General features: G+C 50.3%; 1 protein-coding gene across 1 annotated transcript; it reads right to left on the reverse strand.

The window, feature by feature from the left end:
• Nucleotides 1-16,547: 16,547 nt before the first annotated feature.
• On the reverse strand, nucleotides 16,548-18,320 carry LOC121708066. The gene is made up of 2 exons (XM_042090965.1): nucleotides 18,130-18,320; nucleotides 16,548-17,588 (listed from the first exon to the last, which is right to left on the reverse strand). Exon 2 carries the CDS (start codon nucleotides 17,586-17,588, stop codon nucleotides 16,548-16,550), a length of 1,041 nt encoding a protein of 346 aa, XP_041946899.1. The 5' UTR covers nucleotides 18,130-18,320.
• Nucleotides 18,321-20,887: the final 2,567 nt, after the last annotated feature.

Raw genomic sequence — 20,887 nt, forward strand, 5'->3', positions numbered from 1 at the left:
ATAAAATAAATGACCTCGTACAGTGACTCGAAAAGCTGTAAACAGTATTTTTGAGACCGCGTGAGGGCGTGTAGCCTACAAAAGCGCATGGAGCTCCTGTGAAATTTTGATTTTGCAACGAGAAACTAACACAGCTAGTCTAACATTAACTTGTTTGAGTTTTCTACCCCACGTTTCCTCTGGTAGTCACTGATCTGAGCTAATGAGCGAATTACCTGTAGCCAAGTCTAGCCTATCGTCACGGGAGAATAAAAAAAGTTTAAACGTTTTTTAACATCTCCAGTGTAATGGTGGGCATGCTAAATGAACTGTAGCATTACCTATTCAGTAACCCCATGGTAATGCGAGTGATCATAATAAAATATAAAACGATATATAATCGATAAATAACCAGGCTATGAACTCATAAACATGAACAGCATTTTGTCATCGTTTGTCAATCACCGTGCTGTGAACAGGATTAAGATGCTAGGCTAAAGAGCTTGAGATTCAGACAGGTGAGCACCTAGAAATGGCTGTGCATCGTGTCAGAAAATAGCAATTTGATCAGTGATCATGCATCATCAGCGCAAGCTTGGTTTGAAACTTTCTGGGATGGGAGTTTTACACGATCCTTCATCACCGTGCTAGTGTGCCCTGCTGTGTTAATATGACCGTGCTGATGCTAACAGCTGCAGTTCCCTTAAATCTAGGTTCAGTCATGCATAGGCTAGCTTTTGCCAATGAAAATGAATGCAAAATAAAAATAAAAAAAAGACAGTCCTGCTCCTAACTGAAGAAACGTTTACGTTACCAACAATGTTAACAACAAACTCCACTGCTGCAAGTAGGCCTACAAAGTTAGCAGAAAATATGTTTCGCCATTACGAACCAGCTAGCTTTGTGATAACATTCTTACCTTTTATGTGTTTAGTCCACTGAAAGTTTTCAACATATAAAAAGATTAAATTCAGAGTTATGGAGGAATTGTTTTGGGGAAGCAATTGCACTATATCCCACTTTTGCTGCACTTTTTAAAATTAAACCACTTAAATCCAGCCGAGATGCGCATTGCACATAACCTTTTGAACAATCTAAGCTGTGCTAACGTCAGAGGGCGGTCTACGCTGATTCATCATTAGTGAGGACACGAGGACAGCTGCATGCAATTCCTGTCAGCATAACAATAGAGGCTGTTGCTGAAGCGTCAGCCCTTGTTTCGAGCCGTCCTCGTTTAAGACGGACGCGATCAAGACGAGCAAGTTTACCTGTGCAAGTTGACCGAGCACAGGCAAAGGCAAAAATGTGACATTCCACCATATCTGTTATCACCATCACAGAAAACGGCATCATGCCAAAAGGGGGAGAAATCTGCTTAACATCCAGCAACTTAAACGGCCCTCACCTACAGAAACCTCCTTCTCCATGGGCTTGTGGAAATGTCAATCCGCAGTCAACAAAACAGACTTCATAGCTGGCTATGCCAACCACCTTTCGTTGGAACTCCTTGCTCTCACTTCAAGACTTGGATCAAACCAGAGAACACTGCCACCCCGGCTGCACTCTCCACTAACTTTACCCTCTCCCACACCCCTCGCCCATCTGGACGAGGAGGTGGGACGGGCCTGCTGATCTCCAACAAATGGAAATTCACCCCGCTACTGCCTTCAAACAAATATGTCTCATTCGAATTCCATGCCATCACAGTGATCGCCCCAGCAAAACTCTATGTGCTGGTCATCTACCGCCCGCCAGGCCAACTAGGCGACTTTATGGACGAACTTGACACTCTGCTGTACTCATTCTGCTTGACTTATCGACTGCCTTTGACACGGTTAATCACCGCATCCTTCTCTCTATTCTCGCTAACATGGGAATCTCCGGTTCTGCTCTCTCCTGGTTTGAATCGTACCTCACAGGACGCTCGTTTAACGTATCATGGCTTGATCAGCTATCTGCACCTCACCATCTCACCACAGGGGTCCCCCAGGGCTCAGTGCTGGGCCCCCTTCTCTTTGCTATTGTCGTGGAAATCATCCACTTCCCAAAACCTCCAATCCAACTAGCACTCTGATGTCAAAGACCCGAAGGAGAACACCAAGACGAGAGAAGCTGGAGACTGTTGATCCTTTATTCACCGTATTGCAGTGATAATACAATCCAAACAGCGTCAGGACTGGACCGTCAGGCAATAGAGTGGTGAGTGGCAGCTGCTACCCCGATGAGATCTGATTTGAATGTGCCTGAGCTCTCTCCTTTATACTCTCGGGGGCCTGAGAGGCGTTCCTATCCCCAGGAACGTCACCAGGCCCCTTTTAGCCAATCAGAGCGTTTTGGGACTCGAGATATTGGTGGAAACTCCTCCTCATATAAACATTAAAAAATGTGTGTTGCTAGGCAGAATACATGTGTCCAGGTTCTATGTGTAATCTGTTGCCAGGCAGGGTACGTTTTGATTTGGTTCTATGTGTCACTTCAACTTTGGTTTCACTTCCTCTCTCTGGAAGTCCCTGCTTCTCCCTTTCTGCTATCCCCTTCTATTTATGCCCTTCTGGTAAGCACCTTTCTCTCCCAGGCCCTGTCTTGTTTACTTCCACTCTTAGCCTTTGACCGTCCAGTCTCATGACTTCCAGTAAATGTTGCACAACAGCTGCACAAACAATGTTTTCATATTAAATGGAAGGTCTCCTTAATAGACCCGTACACACACAAGTATTATTATTATCATGTCTAGATAAAGTCACCACATATTCCCCCCTTTGAGGCTAAATTAGCCTCACTATGCAGCATAAGCATCATTTAAACAAAGGAGTGTGTCATAACCCCGTATATTGTCATGACACCTCAGGCTATGTGCACACGAGCGAGTTACAGGGGAATGGTGTCTACTACTACAAACCTTATTGCGTACGTAAAACTTAAACCTTATGTCAGAACTAGTAATAAATGTGTTGGCATTGCTGCCCATACGAGAGTGAATAACATCGGTAAGCAAGCCCTGAACGCCCAGATCAAGTGACAGAAAGACCAATTGCTCGTTTTTTAAGAACGCGCTGTGAAACCTCCCCATCTATGGAATAACACAAATGGCTGGAACCCGAAACGGATATGTCCCAAAAGTGGCCTGAAACCTCATATAGTTCAACCAGTCGCCTTAAGCACACGAGGTTAGGTAAAAACCCCGTGCTTCATGGCACTCAATGCAGGGCATTGGTGCGGCCTGATTCGTCACTCATCTATACCCTACTCGGGCGCCTGGGTCCTGCAGACCTTATATATGTGAGTAAATAGTAAATCAAGAGCCCCGGGCGTCTGGAGCAAGTGAACGACCAATTCCTTGTTACGAACATATGGCTAGGACCCGAGACGGATTTGTCCCCAAAGCGGCTAATGTGCTAGTCACTTTGAGCATAAAAGAAATTTCATGCAACGGCCATCGGTGCCAAATCGGAATTACATAACAACTTCATGATCCTATTCGTCACTTGCCCCTCCCCTGCTGGCTCCTCTTAGTAGTAAATGGTATATATGGCCCCTTTCCGGCCTCTATGCGTCACCCTACACCCCCCTTTGTTACTCGCATCGTCATCCCCTTTCTCCTCCGGAGTCCTCCGGGCATTCACACTAGCGTGAGAATGGGTGAGCACACCGGCCGCAGGCGCGCTACACCGAGGGGACGGGCCGCCACGCTCTGCCTTAGGTTGCCCCTGCTGGCCAATGGGGTCGTACCCGTCCTCGAGCGCTGACCGCGCCACACACCTGCCACACCACTAGGCGGGCCAGGTCCGGCGTGCGGTAACTTGGGGTGAGGTGATCACTTCTAGTAGCAAGCTTTGGTTACGTCTATCCAGGTTTGGATGGTCTTGCAGTGGAGGGCTACACCTCCATAAAACCTAAGTTACCGTTTATGTATAGCGAAGCACTAAGATATAAAATTGAATCAAGATCACTTAAGGCGACTCATTCGTATCAGGTCACAGCCCATAATACCCCTTGACTCTAGTATCCCTTGACTCTGTCACCTGGGCGTGCAGTCACGTGCCTTGTGAATTACCTGTCAGTGTTGTGTATGTGAGTGCGCGTCAGTGTATGTGTAGAGGTGGGCGACTCGCAGGACCCCACCCCTACTCGTACATATCCGGGAGAGGGAACTCCGGGGGAGGAAACTCCTGCCCCTGCTTCCGCTCCTGCTCCAGCATCCGGGCGAGGAAGTCGCTTTCCATTATATAACCCTCGTTGAATTCGTTTTCCATTATTCGTCCCACACTAGTTTGTACTAAAAGGACCCTTTCACTTGCATCCTCCTCGTCCCAGGGCATCCTTACATTTTGGACCACTAGTTGTCTAGCGACCACTTTGGAGCAAACCTTACCACAACATTGAGTAATACAGCAAAACATTCCTACCACTAAGGCTGCTCCAAACAATAACTTTCCCAGAAATGCCACAATCTTACCCCCCCATGACCCAAAGGTGTCCGTTAGCCACTGGGTTACGGGGGCAAAAATATCCAGGGTTCCAGCAAATGTCGGTGTCAATCCAGAGCTCTCGTGGGCCTCCTTGTTGACGGCCTTGAGCCTGTTCATCGCGTTTGTGAAGTCATCCATGTTCTCGTCCTTACCTGGGACGTACGTACAACACGAGTCTGTTCCGACGATTGCGCACACTCCACCTTCCTTTGCCAGTATCCAGTCCACTGCTATCCTGGTTTCCATTGCCATTTTTGTGGTGGCGTTCAGCCTCCTATCAAACGCGTTGAACGCATCCATAGTGGCATTCATGAACCGTAGGGCGTTGTAGTGGATGTAGTTGATCCATTGAACATTCTTGGCGACGCCTACGGATGCTCCGTAGAAGGGGATGGCGGCTTCAAACCCGGCGAGTACCTCGTCCCGTGCTTTGAACTGTCCCGGGACGTTGTGGGGCTGTCCGAATACGTCCATATATACTCCATCGTCGGCGTCCCTCCGACTTCTCCTCAGGTTCCCTTCTACGGGTGTCTGCTGGTTGCGCCCTGGGCCGGTCGAGTTCAATGTTGAGTCGCATTCTGACCAGGGGACTATGTAGGTTTGCTGGGCCAGGGTGACCCTGGCACACTTTCCCCTCCAGTATTTCGGAAGGGTGTTTCGCAGTCCCCATCGTCTTCCACAGGCCCACCATAAGTCTGCCAGCGGAATATCCCGTCCGTACATCCAGTTTACACTCAACATCGTGATGTTTGCTTCGACTCCAATCCTTTTCCCGTTTTCGCTTCTCTCTTCCAGGCGAAACGAGAAGCTGCTGGATTCGTGGACCCACTTTGCTGCGCAGCGTCCTTCAAACGCTCCTACATCCGTCGTGCCTCCCTTGACTGTGTTTTCCGTGGGGGGTACTTCAAAGCATTCAAACTCTACGTCTTCCGGTATGTCATAAACGCGGTGGGTTTTCCTTGCTACCCTGGCTCCCATGCCTGGGTAGTCTTTCCTACATCTTGCCTCATTTTCTTGGATCTTGTGTGCTTCCTTTCCTTTTATTCGCTCTGCATGTAAGGGGCCTATACCAGTCCACCCCTCACGTAACTCCTCACTTCCCAATCGCTCAAGACATGCAAAAGGAGACAGCTTGTCTTCTTCGTATTGCCTTCCCGACGCTTGGTATACCGCATCCTCTTCTCCACTTCCTGGCGCTGGTAGTATGGCCAGCTTGGGTCTCACTGCTGAGCACACATAACACCCTCCTTCTGGCTTCACTGTCTTTGCTGTGTACTTGGCCCATTGCATCCATGAATTGTCCTCCCACGCCTCCAGAGCGCTTGTTGATCTCTTTCTTCTTTCTTTGGCCTGAGTCCCATCAGTCTGGTTCTTTGACAGGTTTTCTGGAAGCGTGCTTGTACTATTTACATTTTCGCTCTCATTCTTGCTTTGAGTCGTTGCACTGTCCAGCACCGGGATGTATTCGTTATTTCCTGGTGCTTCTACCTCTGGGGTGGGCATCCCATCTCCTGATCCCCCTATGTACAAAATATTGTCCGTGTCTAGGGCACTGTCGTCGAGCAGCTCCCCTCCGTCCTCTCGCATATCGTTATTGGGGGCGGCAGTCCGTACCCCCTTCGTCGCTTTCGTCGTCCTCTGGGAATCTCCGGAGAGGCCAATCAATGGCCTCCTCAAAGCCCCCCGTCCAGTGGGCATCGAGGGAGTCGTCCAGGCCGATCCCTTGGAGTACTCGTCTTGTCTCTTGGCTGGTCCCTGGGTGGCTGTCCCCTGGGTCCGTCGGCCTCTCCACAGGCTCCGCAGGAAGCTGCGAGCCCTGTCGAGGGGGTGTCCGGGGAGGAGGCGTAAGGACAGCGGGTAGCCTGAGCGCGTCGAGGGCCTCGGCAATTTCTGCGGCGGATGGCTGTGCTCCAGTCTGGTCGTCAGCGGGGGCGTCGGCTGGGTATGGGTAATCCCAGTCGGCGTAGAAGTCCCCAAAGTCGATGGTGTCGTTCCCTTGCTGGTGTGGTGGTGGCGGTGGCGGCGCTTCTTCTTCCGACCTCGGCGTTTCTTCGGCGTCACTCCCCGTGAGGTCGGGTGTGGTCGCGGCCCGAGAGTGGGCTGTGGGGTCAGCTGGTGGATCACCGCTGGTCGAGGCGGTGGCAGGTCTGGATACTTGGGATTCGGGAGTGGCTCCCACCTCAGGTGGATGTCGCCTTCCCATCCTCGAGCCTGGCTCGGCTCCAGCATCGCCAGCACCTGTAGGCACAGATAGGGGAGGGAAAACAGCAGGCACCCTAGGTACATTCCGCCCAGGGTCATCAGCAGGAGCCGGCAGTATCCTCCGCCTCGTACTCCTACGCGCACCTGGTCCTCCCCTTTGTTCCCCACCACCATCATCCTCCCCGGGGGAGTCTGGTGGGGGTCCTGGCGGGCCCTGGTCCCCGTCATCGTCTTCCACTTCCTCTGACCCTCTCGCTCCTTCTGGTGGCACCGCCCTGTAACAAGAGTTAAGGTGATACCACAAATCTGATCCTTGTACTCTTACCGCCCGGGGGGTAGCCTGGGTCACTCGGTAGGGCCCTTCTGCCCTGGGGTCGAGACACGATCTCTTAAACACCCTCAGGTATACCCAGTCTCCCACTTGGATCGGTCCGGGCTCAGTCCTCCGCTCCCGAGCTCTTTCTCTTCTCTTCTGCTCGTTGAAAACTGCCCTGTGAACTTGAGAGAGCTGTTTAATGTAACTGCTTACTTCCTGTTCTAGAATTTCCAGCGGAGGCCTCTGATCCCCTCTGAACCGTGGTGTGGGCATTGCCCGCCCCGTCACCATTTCATGCGGGGTCAGATGCGTGGTTCGATTTTTTTCGCAACGCATTTTCATCAGCGCGATTGGCAGCGCGTCAACCCAATTTAAGTTTGGCAGATTTGGATCGTCATGTGCGCTTTGGACGATCTTCGCTATCTTATTTTTCAGCGTTCCGTTCGCCCTTTCAACCATCCCCTGAGACTGCGGGTGGTAAACACAACCAAACCGAGTCTTGATGCACAGCGCCTGCGCAATCTTTTTCCACGTGTTGGCCGTAAACGCTCGGCCATTGTCGCTACTGATTATTTCTGGGATCCCAAACCTGGGTATCACTTCCCTTGCTAGGAATCGAATCACCGTTTTCTCGTCCTGCCCTCGGCTTGGGCAGGCTTCTACCCATCGTGAGTAGCGGCATATTATCACCAGCACGTGTTTGTACGCGTTTACCGTTCGACCCATGTCGATGTAGTCCATTACCAGGTGTTTGAACGGTCCCTCTGGGAGTGGCACGTGTCCCAGGGGCCGTGGTCCTATGCCTATTGTTATGTTGTTTCTGTAATTGTGCGTGGCACAGGTGTGGCAATTTCTTAGCACGTAATTGATGCGGTCTTGAAGGTATGGGGCCCAGAACCCCTTGTCAAGTATCTGCCGCTTGACCTCCCCCCTTGCGCAATGATCCACATCATGCGCATCATGAATGAGGAGATCAAGGAGTCTACTTGGGGCCACCACCCTTCCATCATGACTCCTCCACACCCCATTTCTGCCCTTCGACGCACCCCTTTCCTCCCACAGCAGTGTTTCGGCACGCGGTGCCTCACTCTGTGCGTCTTTGATAGCGCTAAGCGTGAGCATGGGATCCACAATTCTAAGCGTTCGTCCGTCAGGCAAGGTTCGAACCACTGGGGCTTGTATCACTGTGTCGGTTGCCGTAAAAAAACGATCAATTACGCCTGGCGAGTACCTGGCCTCACAGGGCTTGTCCCCGCACTCGGGGCAACTGGCCCTCTGGCATAGCGCGCAACAGACGGGATCTACCTGGTGCTTGTGGTCGTCATCGCACCATTGGGAGCACCACATACATGTGTTGTAAGGGTAGGGGCATTTTGTAGGGCAGGGCACGCTGTGCCCCGTCCTGTTGAGCAGTATTTTATGTGGTTCGTTATCCTGTGGAGATTTAGGGGCGGCATTTGACCTTCTAGCCTCCAACGCCGCTTCCTTTGCTGCCTCATCTGCCTGTGCATTCCCTAGAGTAATGTAGTCCTGTCCCTTACAATGTGCTTTGCATTTGCATATTGCCAGTGTCTTTGGACGCATCATCGCTGCTAACAACAACTGAATCTGCTCCAGATGCTGGATGGGGTTCCCATCCGATTTCTTGAACCCTCTCTGTTTCCACTGAGCGCCGTGCACATGGCAGACGTTGTGGGCATAGGCGCTATCCGTGTGTACGGTTGCATCCTTTCCCTCTGCTAGGGAGCACGCTGCTGTCAGCGCCTTTAATTCAGCTAGTTGCGCTGAACATGGTTGTGTGCATGGCTCACTCATGATTGTCGCAAATGTTTCTGGACCTGTCATTTGCACTACGCTGAATCCTGCATGTGTCTTGTTGTCATAGTTATGGCTAGAGCCGTCCACAAAGTAGGTGATTCCCTGTCCTAATGGCTCGCTCTGCAGGTCTTCCCTCAGTTTTGAGAAGGCGATTGAATCAGCCACGCAGTCATGTGGCTCGCCCTCATATTCAAGCGGGATGAGATCCGCCGGGTTTCCTGCCGTGTCACATGCCTTTATGGTGACATCTGGGCAGAGTGACAGATTGTAGTACCTCAATTGCCTCTGAGGCGTCACACAGAATTTTCCTTGTTCCACCAACTGTGCTATTGCGTGACTGGTGTGTATCACCACTGGCCATCCCATGGTGATGTTAGAGGCTTTGACGTAAGCCGAATATACGGCTTCAAGACCCTGGAAGCATGGGGGGTAGCCCTGGGCCACCGCATCCAGTTTTGAGCTGTAGTAGGCAATGGCTTGTTTGCCGCGTCCATGGCACTGTGTTTGTGCCATAATTGCGGTCATGTACGCGTCTTTTCCTGCTTCCTTCCTGACCGATACGTACAGATAGAAGGGTCTTCCGTAATCCGGCAGTGCAAGTGCCGGTGCTTGCTGTAGCTCTCCTTTGATGCGTTCAAACGCCTCGTTTCCGTCCACTGTCCATGTGAGACGATTCCTCAGGTGGCTGGTTCCAGCCTGCACGATCATGGCTCGTAGTGGGGCTATTTTTTGTTCATAGCACTCCACCCAGTCGCTGCTGAAACCTATGAGTCCAATGAACGACATCATTTGCTTCACCGTGTTTGGCTTCGGTGCCTTGGCAATTGCCTCAATGTGTTCCGGGGCGATGCCCTTGTGCCCATGTGAGATCCGGCGACCTAAGTAGATCACCTGGGGCTGTGCAAATTGTAGCTTTTTCCTTGATGCTTTGTACCCCCCTTCGGCCAGAACGGTCAGCACGTGGGCCGTATCCCTTTCACACGTTTCCTGGTCCGGTGAGCATACCAAGACGTCGTCAACATACTGCAGAATCGTGCTTTGGCATGTGATGTGCTTTAAGTCCTCCTTGAGGGCTTGGTTGAAGATGTGCGGTGAGTGCTTAAATCCTTGTGGGAGCCTCGTGTACTGGAACGTCTTGCCCTGATATTTGAATGCGAAAAATTCCCTACTTGCGGGGGCCACCCGTATTGTGAAAAATGCCTGAACCAGATCAATGGCGGAGAACGTTGTTGCACTTGCCGGGATGTTGGTCATTAGTACGTTAGCATGTGGGACGTCCGCCGGATAGTCCTCAATGCGCTCGTTGACGGGTCTGAGGTCCTGGACCATTCTCCATCGCACTCCATCCGCCTTCAGCACGGGAAATATGGGTGTGTTGCACCTTGCACTTGGGACTTCCTCTAAGACTCCTGCTCCCAGGAGGTCTTCAATTGTCCCTCTTATCCCTTCAGCTGCTTCTGCTGAAATGGGGTACTGCGGCTGGAAAGGCAGCGTCGCTCCTGGTTTCAGTCTGAACTCCACAGGGCTTGCTGACTTGACCAGCCCTATGTCACCATCTCCTTGCGACCATACCACAGGCGGCACTTTTCTCAATATTCTCTCCGTCCGTTCGGCGTCTGTTTCTGTCGCCTCCTGCAGCATCATTATTTTCCAGGGGGTCGGTCCCGGCCTCCCTGTCTTCTTGTCCGCCTCACCGTCTAGGTAGTACTTCTTATATTCCTCCCATTCTAGGTCGGACTTGTTGATGGGCACATGGTTCTCCTTATCCCAGCATCGATATCCTGCTCCTCCCAGCAGGCCATACATGCAGTATGGGTTGCCATAGGGGCACCCTTTGACGTAGGGTATGTCATGAACCTCCTCCGGGAGGTATACTGCTGGTTGTGCTTCCCTTTTCTTTGGGCACCATGACAGATGTCGCATGTACATGCTCCATTCCGCGTCTTCTTTGCTGAACGGTACATGTCTCGTTTTGTCCCAGCATCGGCGCCCCGCTCCTGGGAACAGGCGGTAGAGGCAAAATTGATTCCCATATGGACATCCTTCAACATAGGGTATCTCCTCTCTCTCCTGCGGTTCTGTGTCCATGATTTCGATTATCTGTGGGACTCCCCACACGGTGACTTGGTTGTCCATTTTTATCCTGAACATTGGCTCTCCTCCTTTACTGATAGCCGTTTGGAGTCGATCATTTCCTGTGTCCCTCCACTTGACGCACAGGGCCTTGAGCATCACTGGGCCCATCTCTCTTGCTCTGTGACCTCTGGCCACCCTTAGAGTAATGTGCGGCCTTGTTCCGGGCATGTCGAAGATCAAGCCTAGATCCCATCCTTTCGCAAATTTCACCTCAGCGGCCACTCCTTCCTTGGCCACCACCAGTGCGTGTATGTCGAGTGGGATGCGTCCCCACTTACTCACGTCCCTATGCCATCTTTCCTCTCTTTCCTTGCTTGGCGTTTGGTCGAATTTTATCGTACAATGAAAAGGGCATCTTGGCGTCCTTAGCCGAGCATGAAGGCTGTTTATTTGGAAAGCATACTCGTTGTAGACTACTCGCTCTACGCTTGGCTCCAATTGTCCAATCCAGTAGACCTGGTGAGTTTCAGTTGGAGTCGGGGCACTTATCCTTAGGGCCATTTGGGTTGCCAGCCCTGTTATTTGTACTCCTGTTGGGGAACACTCAATTTGGAGTCTTAGGTTGCACAGTGCGTCCCGTCCCAATAGGTTGACGGGCGTGTGCTCTGCTATTAAGACTGGTATCCTGATTTCCTTGTCTTCTATTTGGATCGATACTGGAGCCGTCATTGGAATTAGCTGCGTTTTTCCCGAGAAACCCACTGTCTTCATGAACTTTCCTGAAGATCTGGGGAGGTGTTGGGCATCTTTTGGGTGAAGACAAGTATATGTTGCCCCTGTATCCACTAAACATTTGACTTCCATGCCCTCGATTAGAACCTGCAGCATTGGTTCTGCGTCAGCTCCCCTTGTCAGGGCGGGGAACTGACCCTCCCCTGGGTTTTCTGGGCCTCGTCAATTCCAGCTTCCCCCGTAAGGGGAGACTGGGCCAGAGGGTGCTTGCATTTGCTGTGGGGCTCTCCCTTGTTGGGGAGCATAGTTCCCTCCTTGCACTTGTCCTTGATTTGCCTGTCCTCCTTGGTTGTTCTGGCCTCCGGTCTTTGTCGGGCAATCCCTGGAGATGTGTCCCGTTCCTCCACACACCCAACATTGGATGCTGTTTCCTTGGCTCGGCTGGCCTTGGTATTGTCCTCTTCCATAGCCTCCTCTGCCTTGTCCTCCTCTTCCCTGGCGGAATCCTCCTCTGCCTCTTGGCTGGTACCATTGTTGTCTCTGTTGCTGTTGTTGTGGGGGTCCATATGGCGCTTGTTGCCATGTTTGCATCATGGGCTGCATAGGTTGCGGCTGCATCATTACTGGTTGTTGCACTATAGGTTGCTGCATTACTGGTTGCTGTACTACCGGTGGTTGTGGCTGTGTGGTAGGGGCTGTAGCAGGCATTACCGGAGCTTGGGTAACTGCCCTCTTTGCCCCCTTTGCCTCCTGGAGCTGCACATGGGTCAGCTTCCTTATCGCTTCCTTCTCCTGCTGCTCCTCCTTGTCTTTCCCTTGTCTGTACAGAGTTACGTGGTGTACCACTGCCAGTCTAAATTCTTCTTTTGGCATGGCTGCCAGGCGCCAGTCGCTTTCCAGCTGCGTCCTGACTTCTTTTGGCAGTGCGTCCATAACCGCTCTTCTGAACTGCATGGTGAGGGGACCTGAGTCTTCTGGTCTTTGTTCCATCCTTATCGTCCATTCCTGCGCTGCCCTTTCCACGAAGGCTGCGGGGTTATCGCTGTCCTTGAGTTTCTCTATCCAGACGGCTGAGGGGCTGTAGTGGTTGGGGTAAGCTGCCCTTAGGGCCTTCCACACGTCGTTCCGGACGCTATCAAAACACAGGGCGTCTCTGCTGGCCTCCATCAACCGCCCTAGGTTTTCTCTCTCCAGTACAGCCTCTGTGTCAGCCTTTCCCAATATCAGGCCGAGCAGATATTTTATATCTCCCACGGCCAGGTTTCGGCCTTGAGTCTCTGACTCTAGCCGACTTATCCATCTGCCCGCTCCCTCATGCAGAACAGGGAGCCGTGAAATGAGGCCATTCACATCTGAGTGGGTCCATGGCTGGTAGTGGGCCGTTTGGTTTTTTGTTATTAATGGTGCCATCACAACCGTCTCTTCCCCATCCGATTCCTCTGGGATGGCTTCTTTTCTTTCTTTTTCTTTCCGTGCCCTCTCTCTTTCTTTCTTTCCCTCCTTTTCCAGTTTCTCCAGCTCCTTCTTGTTTTCCTTTAGGCCTTTCTTGACTCCCCCTTCAATCTCGTTGAGCCCCTTTCGCACTCCTTTTCTGATCTCGTCCAGGCCTTTCTCCACTCCTTTCTTCACCCTGCTGATTCCAAACAGTCCTGTGGCGAGCACACTGGGTGGGATCATCACTGGGAGTATTCCGGCCCGCTCTCTACATTCCTCTGTCTGTCGCTGGTGGGCCTTCACACCCCTTTCTCCTTTGAACGTTCTTCCGCAGCCGAGACACACTGAGGGGCCCGCTCCCCTCGGACCCTGTGGCAGTTCTCTCTGAGTTTGCTCTGCGAGGAACTGCTCCACGACTTCCAGTCCTACCTCCTCTTCTTCCGCTGACTCATAGTCCTCTCCCGAGCCAGCCTGGCTGTCTGCTCCGTCCGTATTTTCCTCCTCTTCTTCCACTATCGTGGTTGGACCGCAGGTCAGTTCGAAGGTCAGTCGGCGGGCCCTTCCCCTATCGGAGGACTCTCGTCTGGATTCTCGACGGCTTTCCCTTTTTCCACTCTCCTGTTTCCTTCTCAGCTCCTCGCTCTTCTTCATCTCTTCCTCTCTGAGCCTTCCTTCTCTCTCCTCTTGCGCTCCCATGGCCTCCATCTTTTTCAGGACTTCTTTCATTTCTCTTTTCAGGCTCTCGCCGCAGTTCCTGCAAGCCCTTTTGTACTTGGCATGCTCTGGCGTGCTTCCTGGGCCTGTCCCCTTGTCTCCCCACTTCTCCATCTCTGTTAATTCCTCCATAATCTCCCCGGCCAGTTCTACCTCCTGTGATCCGATCTTTCTGGCGGCTTTCAACTCCTTCAGACCCTTTTCCATTCTCTCCATTTTTTCCTCATACCGTTCTTCAACCCTCTGTTCCTCTCTTCTTTTGTTTCGGTATCTCTCTTCCGCTTGCCTAATGGCTTCTTCCACTTTCCTCCAGCACATCTGGGTGTATTCCTCGAGCTTCCGCCATGACTCTCTGCACCCCTCCTTCACCGGTTCCTGGTCCATCTGTGACCTCACCCAGGCCAGGGTTTTCAGGGCCTCTCTATCTCGGGCTTCTCTCTCTTCCTCCCCTGTGGCCTTTACCCACTTTCTCATGACTGTCTCCAGGTGGTCCCACAGCTTCGCATACCATTGTCTCTCTTCCTCTTCTCCCTCCTCAGGGGCTTGCTCCTTCCTTTGGCCTGGAAGGCGTATGGGTCCGCTTCCTCCAGCTTCTGGATCACCTGCACGCGTCTTCTGGCCCTCCCAACGGAGCTCTTGGGGGCTGGTCACTGGAGATCCGTCTGTTTCCCGGTGACCTCTTATGCTTGTGTGGAAGTCACTCACCACCCGCTCCTCCAATTCCCTTGCAGTTTCTTCTTCTTCATCCCACGCCTTTCCTTCACCCGGCTCTGTTCTTCCCAGAAGATGTTCTGGGAGCGTTTCCCTGGTGGGGGATGATGGTGGCGGTGACTGTGCGGACGCCGGTTGGGATGTTGATGGTCTCGGCTGGGGGTTGGCCTGTTCCCACCTTATTCTCTTTACTTCTTTCAGCACCTCCGCGCAGGTCCCTTCCAGGGTGATCCCCTTCACCATTAGTGGGGCCTGTACTGCCAGGTGCACCGTTGGGGCCTGTGACCCATATCCCGGTGCTTGTATTGCCAGGGTCCGTGGGTCCCTCTCTTCCAGGCGCCGGATTATTTCCCGCACGTTGTCCTCTTCTCGCGGCACCTCCGGGTACAGTTTGTCCTTTTCCCTGTATGGGGGAGGACGCAGCTCCTCCATGGGCGGAGCTCCTGGCTCTGCTGCTTGGGTCGGGGCGTCCAGCCCTTTCTCTGTGGGCTGTGATTGGGGGCACTTCTCTGTGGTGGGCGTTTCAGGCGGCGTGTCATTCTGGTCCGCCCTTTGCCTTCTCTTTCTCTCCGATATCTTAGCGAAGGCCTCCAGAGTTTTCAATTCCTTCTCTCTTTTTTCCTGCCTCCGTGTGCCTTTGTCATAACCCTTGTAGTTCATGATTTTCTCCCTCATTTGAGCAATTATTGTCGGGTTGAGTGACCCTTCTTTTGGCCATGCTGTGTGGTCTCCTTTGTATCTTAGGAACCATTTGTGGTTGATGTTCTTTACGTCCTTTTCAGCAATGGCATTCTCCCTTACTACTTCCTCCAGAGGTGTCATTACTCTGGTTGCCATTTTTTCCTTAGAGGTCGTTGTCTTCGGTGGAATGGGGATCTCTGCCGTAGTCTAGTTCGTTTATGTCCTCTCGGTCAGTGCAGAACATGCGATAATCCTTTTCGTATTGTCTTTTCCTCTCCCTTCTGTATCTGTTCTGGTCTTTTTCCTCCCAGTCCAGTCGTAGGTCGCTCACCAAGTATAGTATAGAGTTCCGCACGTCGCCCCACTCCTTGAAGACAGTATTCAGTTTGCCTCTCCTTTCTTCAAATGCTTTTCCTCTATCGTTCACTGCGCTTACGCTCCACCCGTCACTCCCGTGCTCGGAGATTCTTATTGTCCACTTCTCTTTTATCTTCAGGTCACCCGATGTAGCCTCTCCTTTACTTCCGGCTGCTTGGGGCTGTGGTTCCTCCTGTTTCCTCACTGGCAGGCTATTAGGGGTTAGTTTACTCAACAACGAAAGCGTTGCTTTTAGGTCTATGTCGTCTCGATATTTGCACCTATACGGGAATTTGCACTCAAAGGGGACCTTTCCCACGTATCCTACGTATTCTCGGCCCTCTCCGTCTCTGACGCTTGTCTCCCAGTCGTGTTCGTCGTATTCAACGATATCTATGGCCCAGAGCACGTTCTGCTGTCCCTGTTCCATATACTTTCAACGTTTCTCCTGGACCTGCTTAATAGGCTTCTGTGCTTTGTTAATCCGATGTATCGCTATCGTCGCTCCTTGTGTCCATAGGTGTTCCTAACTCTAACGGGTAAGCTTTCCCTATCAGATATTCTATTTTTTCTAGTAGCTCTGCGTAACTGTGGCACCGATATGCTCCGTTCACGAGACCCTCTCGGTTTCTTGTAAATATGCACCACTTATTGTCCTGTAGCCGAATGAAAGTGATATGCCACTTACTTTCTAAGTTCATTCGCTATTTGTGGGCGTTACTCTACTTATTCCCTCTAGTCCCCGCTTTTATCTCAATATTATACCTATCCTTCCTATTTTACCAACGTTATTGTATCAGTGGGGGCTTTGAGTCCTTATCTTTTCTTTTCAATAATACTTCTTCACTCAAAATTATCTTTTAACCTTTTATTTTGCTTTTACAAAGTACATTTATTGGCTTTATTTTCTCTTTATTTTATTGAAGCAGGTACAACACTTTCAATTTAAGCAAAGTTAGTGGATTACAAGTTTTTGCTAAGCCGTTACTGTGGGGTTTATTCAGTTCAAGCAGTTGTTATAGAGGCCCTGCAGTAGTGCCTCCCCTTTCACTAGCTTTCTATCTATATTCTCTATCTGTCCCTCTCCTCCTAGCAGCTGGGGAATCCCTCTCAAACTTGCGCTTCCTTCCCTCAGGTGGGGCAAAGAGCTGGTCAACCACTGGCCTTGTATTCACCCCCACAAACTTTCCCACCTGCTCTATTACTGTCTGCAGTGCCAATGGTGCTACGCTGGTGCCTAGTCTTGAGTGGGTTCCTCCGTATTTGTCAAGGTGGTCAACATGAACTGAATATTTATCCCTAGTGCTCCCTTCCTTGTTCCAGAACACTGATACTGATAAAGACTCTCTCATAAAATCGGCCAGCCTTCCTCTATCTCGGCCAACTATCTCTTTCAGCACCTGCTCTATATCCCGCACTGGCTGGGGCTCAGTCGGGCCGTGAACCTCCTCCTGCTGGGGCACAGTCGGACTGTAGCTTGAGTTGGACCGGGGGTTGGTTGGGCTATAACTTGTAGAGGGCGGTGAGCTATATCGGGGGGTGGCTGGGCTGTTAACTACACGGAATGGGCTGCGAATCAGCTGGTGGGATACGGTGTTGCCTGGATAGGGAGTTGGAGCTCTCACTAGACCCCCTTGACCTGACTCCTGGCGCCCCTCTTCCTCTGACCCTAGGCTGCTGTATCCTGTCTCTGGTGGGGCACTTACTTCCCCTGGCTCAATGTCTGCCTCTTCCTCTCTCACACTACTGTTTGGAGTGAACTCTTCTGGGGAGTCTGTGTCTGGTTCTTCCTCACCTGAATCATCAGAAATTTCAAAGCGGTAGAGGACTTTTCCTAGGGTCTCTGGCCTATGGTCTCTCACAATCCTAAGCTTGGGCACCGTTACTCTAACAGGGGGCTCGGGGGGGGCATCTGCAAAAACCTCCAACAACTGCAACAATCTCCTTATGTTCAGGCTATGGTTGCTGTGCAACCTTCTTATGAATATTGCAGCCGCAACTTCTATTATGTGAGTTTGACGTCCGTCTGTTAGCGTGGCGATCCTCCTTCCCTCGCCGAACTCCTCTACCTCAAATTTGTATGTGCGCTTGTCTTGCATCTATTGTGGGCCCATGCCCAGGCGGCCAAAAGAAAACACAACGGCGCACACTTAGTTTTTACAGAAACAACAGCAGATTATAATAAAATATATTTTGTTCATCACCCTTTGCTCAGGACAGTTTCACACGTTCAACTTACAGCTAATATTGCAGTTTTTACCTATTAACCCGTTCTTTTTCTCTGAAACACACATATATTTTAGGGCAGCCCGTGCTCCCTTTACACAAAATACTATTTTAGTTTTCTCCTTGAAAACTAGATTTCCTCCTTGGAAATTAAAACACTATTTTAGCTTTCTCCTTGAAAACTAGATTTCCTCCTTGGAAATTATTACATGGCCATTTGACTCAGTTTTCTCCTTGAAAACTACTTTTAACCGGTTCACAAAACTACAAAACGCTTTTTAAGACCAACAGTACAACCCAATCTCTGTCTTGTGTCTCCACTATCCTTTTGAGGATTCAGGTTAGCACCCCTTCCCGGCCTACCCACCGACTCCCACAGTACAGCTCTCCCTAATAATAAGCAAAAGTGCTTACCTTTTTTGGGCCCGGAGAGCTGCACTGGAGAAGTCTGCTTCACCCGGGACGGAACTGCTTCCCTTGTTGAATCCTTTCAAATCTCGGTAGGAACCTCCAGATCTGTCGTGGAAATCATCCACTTCCCAAAACCTCCAATCCAACTAGCACTCTGATGTCAAAGACCCGAAGGAGAACACCAAGACGAGAGAAGCTGGAGACTGTTGATCCTTTATTCACCGTATTGCAGTGATAATACAATCCAAACAGCGTCAGGACTGGACCGTCAGGCAATAGAGTGGTGAGTGGCAGCTGCTACCCCGATGAGATCTGATTTGAATGTGCCTGAGCTCTCTCCTTTATACTCTCGGGGGCCTGAGAGGCGTTCCTATCCCCAGGAACGTCACCAGGCCCCTTTTAGCCAATCAGAGCGTTTTGGGACTCGAGATATTGGTGGAAACTCCTCCTCATATAAACATTAAAAAATGTGTGTTGCTAGGCAGAATACATGTGTCCAGGTTCTATGTGTAATCTGTTGCCAGGCAGGGTACGTTTTGATTTGGTTCTATGTGTCACTTCAACTTTGGTTTCACTTCCTCTCTCTGGAAGTCCCTGCTTCTCCCTTTCTGCTATCCCCTTCTATTTATGCCCTTCTGGTAAGCACCTTTCTCTCCCAGGCCCTGTCTTGTTTACTTCCACTCTTAGCCTTTGACCGTCCAGTCTCATGACTTCCAGTAAATGTTGCACAACAGCTGCACAAACAATGTTTTCATATTAAATGGAAGGTCTCCTTAATAGACCCGTACACACACAAGTATTATTATTATCATGTCTAGATAAAGTCACCACACTATCTACACCACCTCCTTGGGACAGGTTATCCGTTCGCATGGCTTCTCATACCACTGCTATGCAGACGACACACAGCTCTATCTGTCCTTTCCACTGATGCACTTATTCTTACTGTACTCTACCGTTTTTTTTTTTTTTTTAATTGTCCTAAAATTGTTGAGAACTGTTTAACATGTTGTTAGTCGCTTTGGCTAAAATGTAATGTAATGTAACATAACGTTACAACTATGTTGACATGATGGTAAAGCTAAATGCCCAAGAAACGTCACATCAGAAAAGTTGTACAAACGCAAAATTATACTTAATGACGGCTTGTTCGTAGTGTAGCCTAGTGCTGCCTAATTGAAATGGGACAGGCATGGTTTATCTTATATTAGGCTATTATGTAGCACATTTATTGGGCTTTTAGCCTCTCTTAATTTATTTGATGAGGAACTGATAAAACCTGAGCAGCAGAAAGCGGTTATATTCGATACATAGTTTTTTATTCTAATTAGGTCATTAATACTATTACTTCACTACTATTACTGTTATTACTATTATTATTATTATTCGGATGAGCCAATAATGTAAATCTGAGTCTGAAAAGTTGGCTACAAACAGTCTATACTGCTGTAACCGCACTGCTGCTATTATTAATTGTTAACTTCCGGGAACTCTTTGAGGCTTCCCTGAGCCGCCATTGTTGGAAAAAAATGGAACATTAGCGCCAATGGAGTTGTCGCAACTCTACCTTTATATGGCTCTGGTCATACAGAAGGAATTCACCATTTCCATGAATAAATGTGATGGTCAGATTGTAATTACATAATTTATCATCGTGTAATGTTTTGGATTCGTAGATTTATATAATTAATCGTCCTGAAGTTTAAACTTGCCAATCAGTGCAAGTAAGACACCCCTGCACGATGAGGCAGGAGGTTGTCGATGCTCACGGTAAGTATAACAACCACTGAGGCGATTTTTATTCACATAATTACCACTAGGTTGCTGCCTTTTCTATCCAGTAGGTGGCAGTCTAGGATCAGGAATATACGGCTCTGAGGAATAGCAGAGCCATGGATATATATATATATATATATATATATGGCTCTGCGGTATCTTATCCTGGACTGCCACCTACTGGATAAAAAAGGCAGCAACCTAGTTGTAATTATGTGAATACAAGAATAATAGCGATACAAAAAAAAAAAAACATGAATCCAACCACATAATAACCATTGAAAATAACGCTTTTGCAGAGCCACATTCCAACAACATACTCACCGCCAATTAAACAATCCTTTAGTTTTGAATTTCCCCTGGGGGATTAATAAAGTATCTATCTATCTGTCTATCTAGTTTTAATAAATTTTATGTATTTTTATTTTTTCAGGAAAATGCCTAAAAAATACATTAGGGAGGATGTGGCAAAGGCTCTAAAGGAGTTGGAGGAGGGCGGGAGCCTCCGCAAGGTGGCTGCCCGCCATGGAGTCCCACACACCACCCTCCAGGACTGGAGGAAGGTCAAGTATGGGCACTTGCCCCACACCAACCGGGCCCTCATGCCAGAGGAGGTGTTGGTGAGGTATATTTTCTGGATGGCGGCCCATGGGTTCCCCATCACCCACTCAGTGGCCTTGTTATTGGCCACTGAGATCTGCAAGGCGTCGGGGCGGACCACTGGTGAACATGGAGAAGGGCCTGAGCAAGATGTGGTGGACTCGCTTCAGAGCTCGCCACCCCACCGTGGCCTCGCGGAGGCCTGATCCCCTGTATAGGGAGAGGGTCCATGGGGCCACGGTGGCGCGGGTGGACGAGCTGTTCCACATCTGCCAGGCCCTTTACCAGCAGCATGGGTTCGGCGGGACCCCAGCGCAGATCTACAACTGCGACGAGACGGGCTTTGGAGACAAGGGCCACTCCAGGCAGCGTGTCCTGTGCCATA

This window comes from Alosa sapidissima, chromosome 1, assembly GCF_018492685.1.
Source record: "Alosa sapidissima isolate fAloSap1 chromosome 1, fAloSap1.pri, whole genome shotgun sequence".
Lineage (NCBI taxonomy): Eukaryota > Metazoa > Chordata > Actinopteri > Clupeiformes > Clupeidae > Alosa > Alosa sapidissima.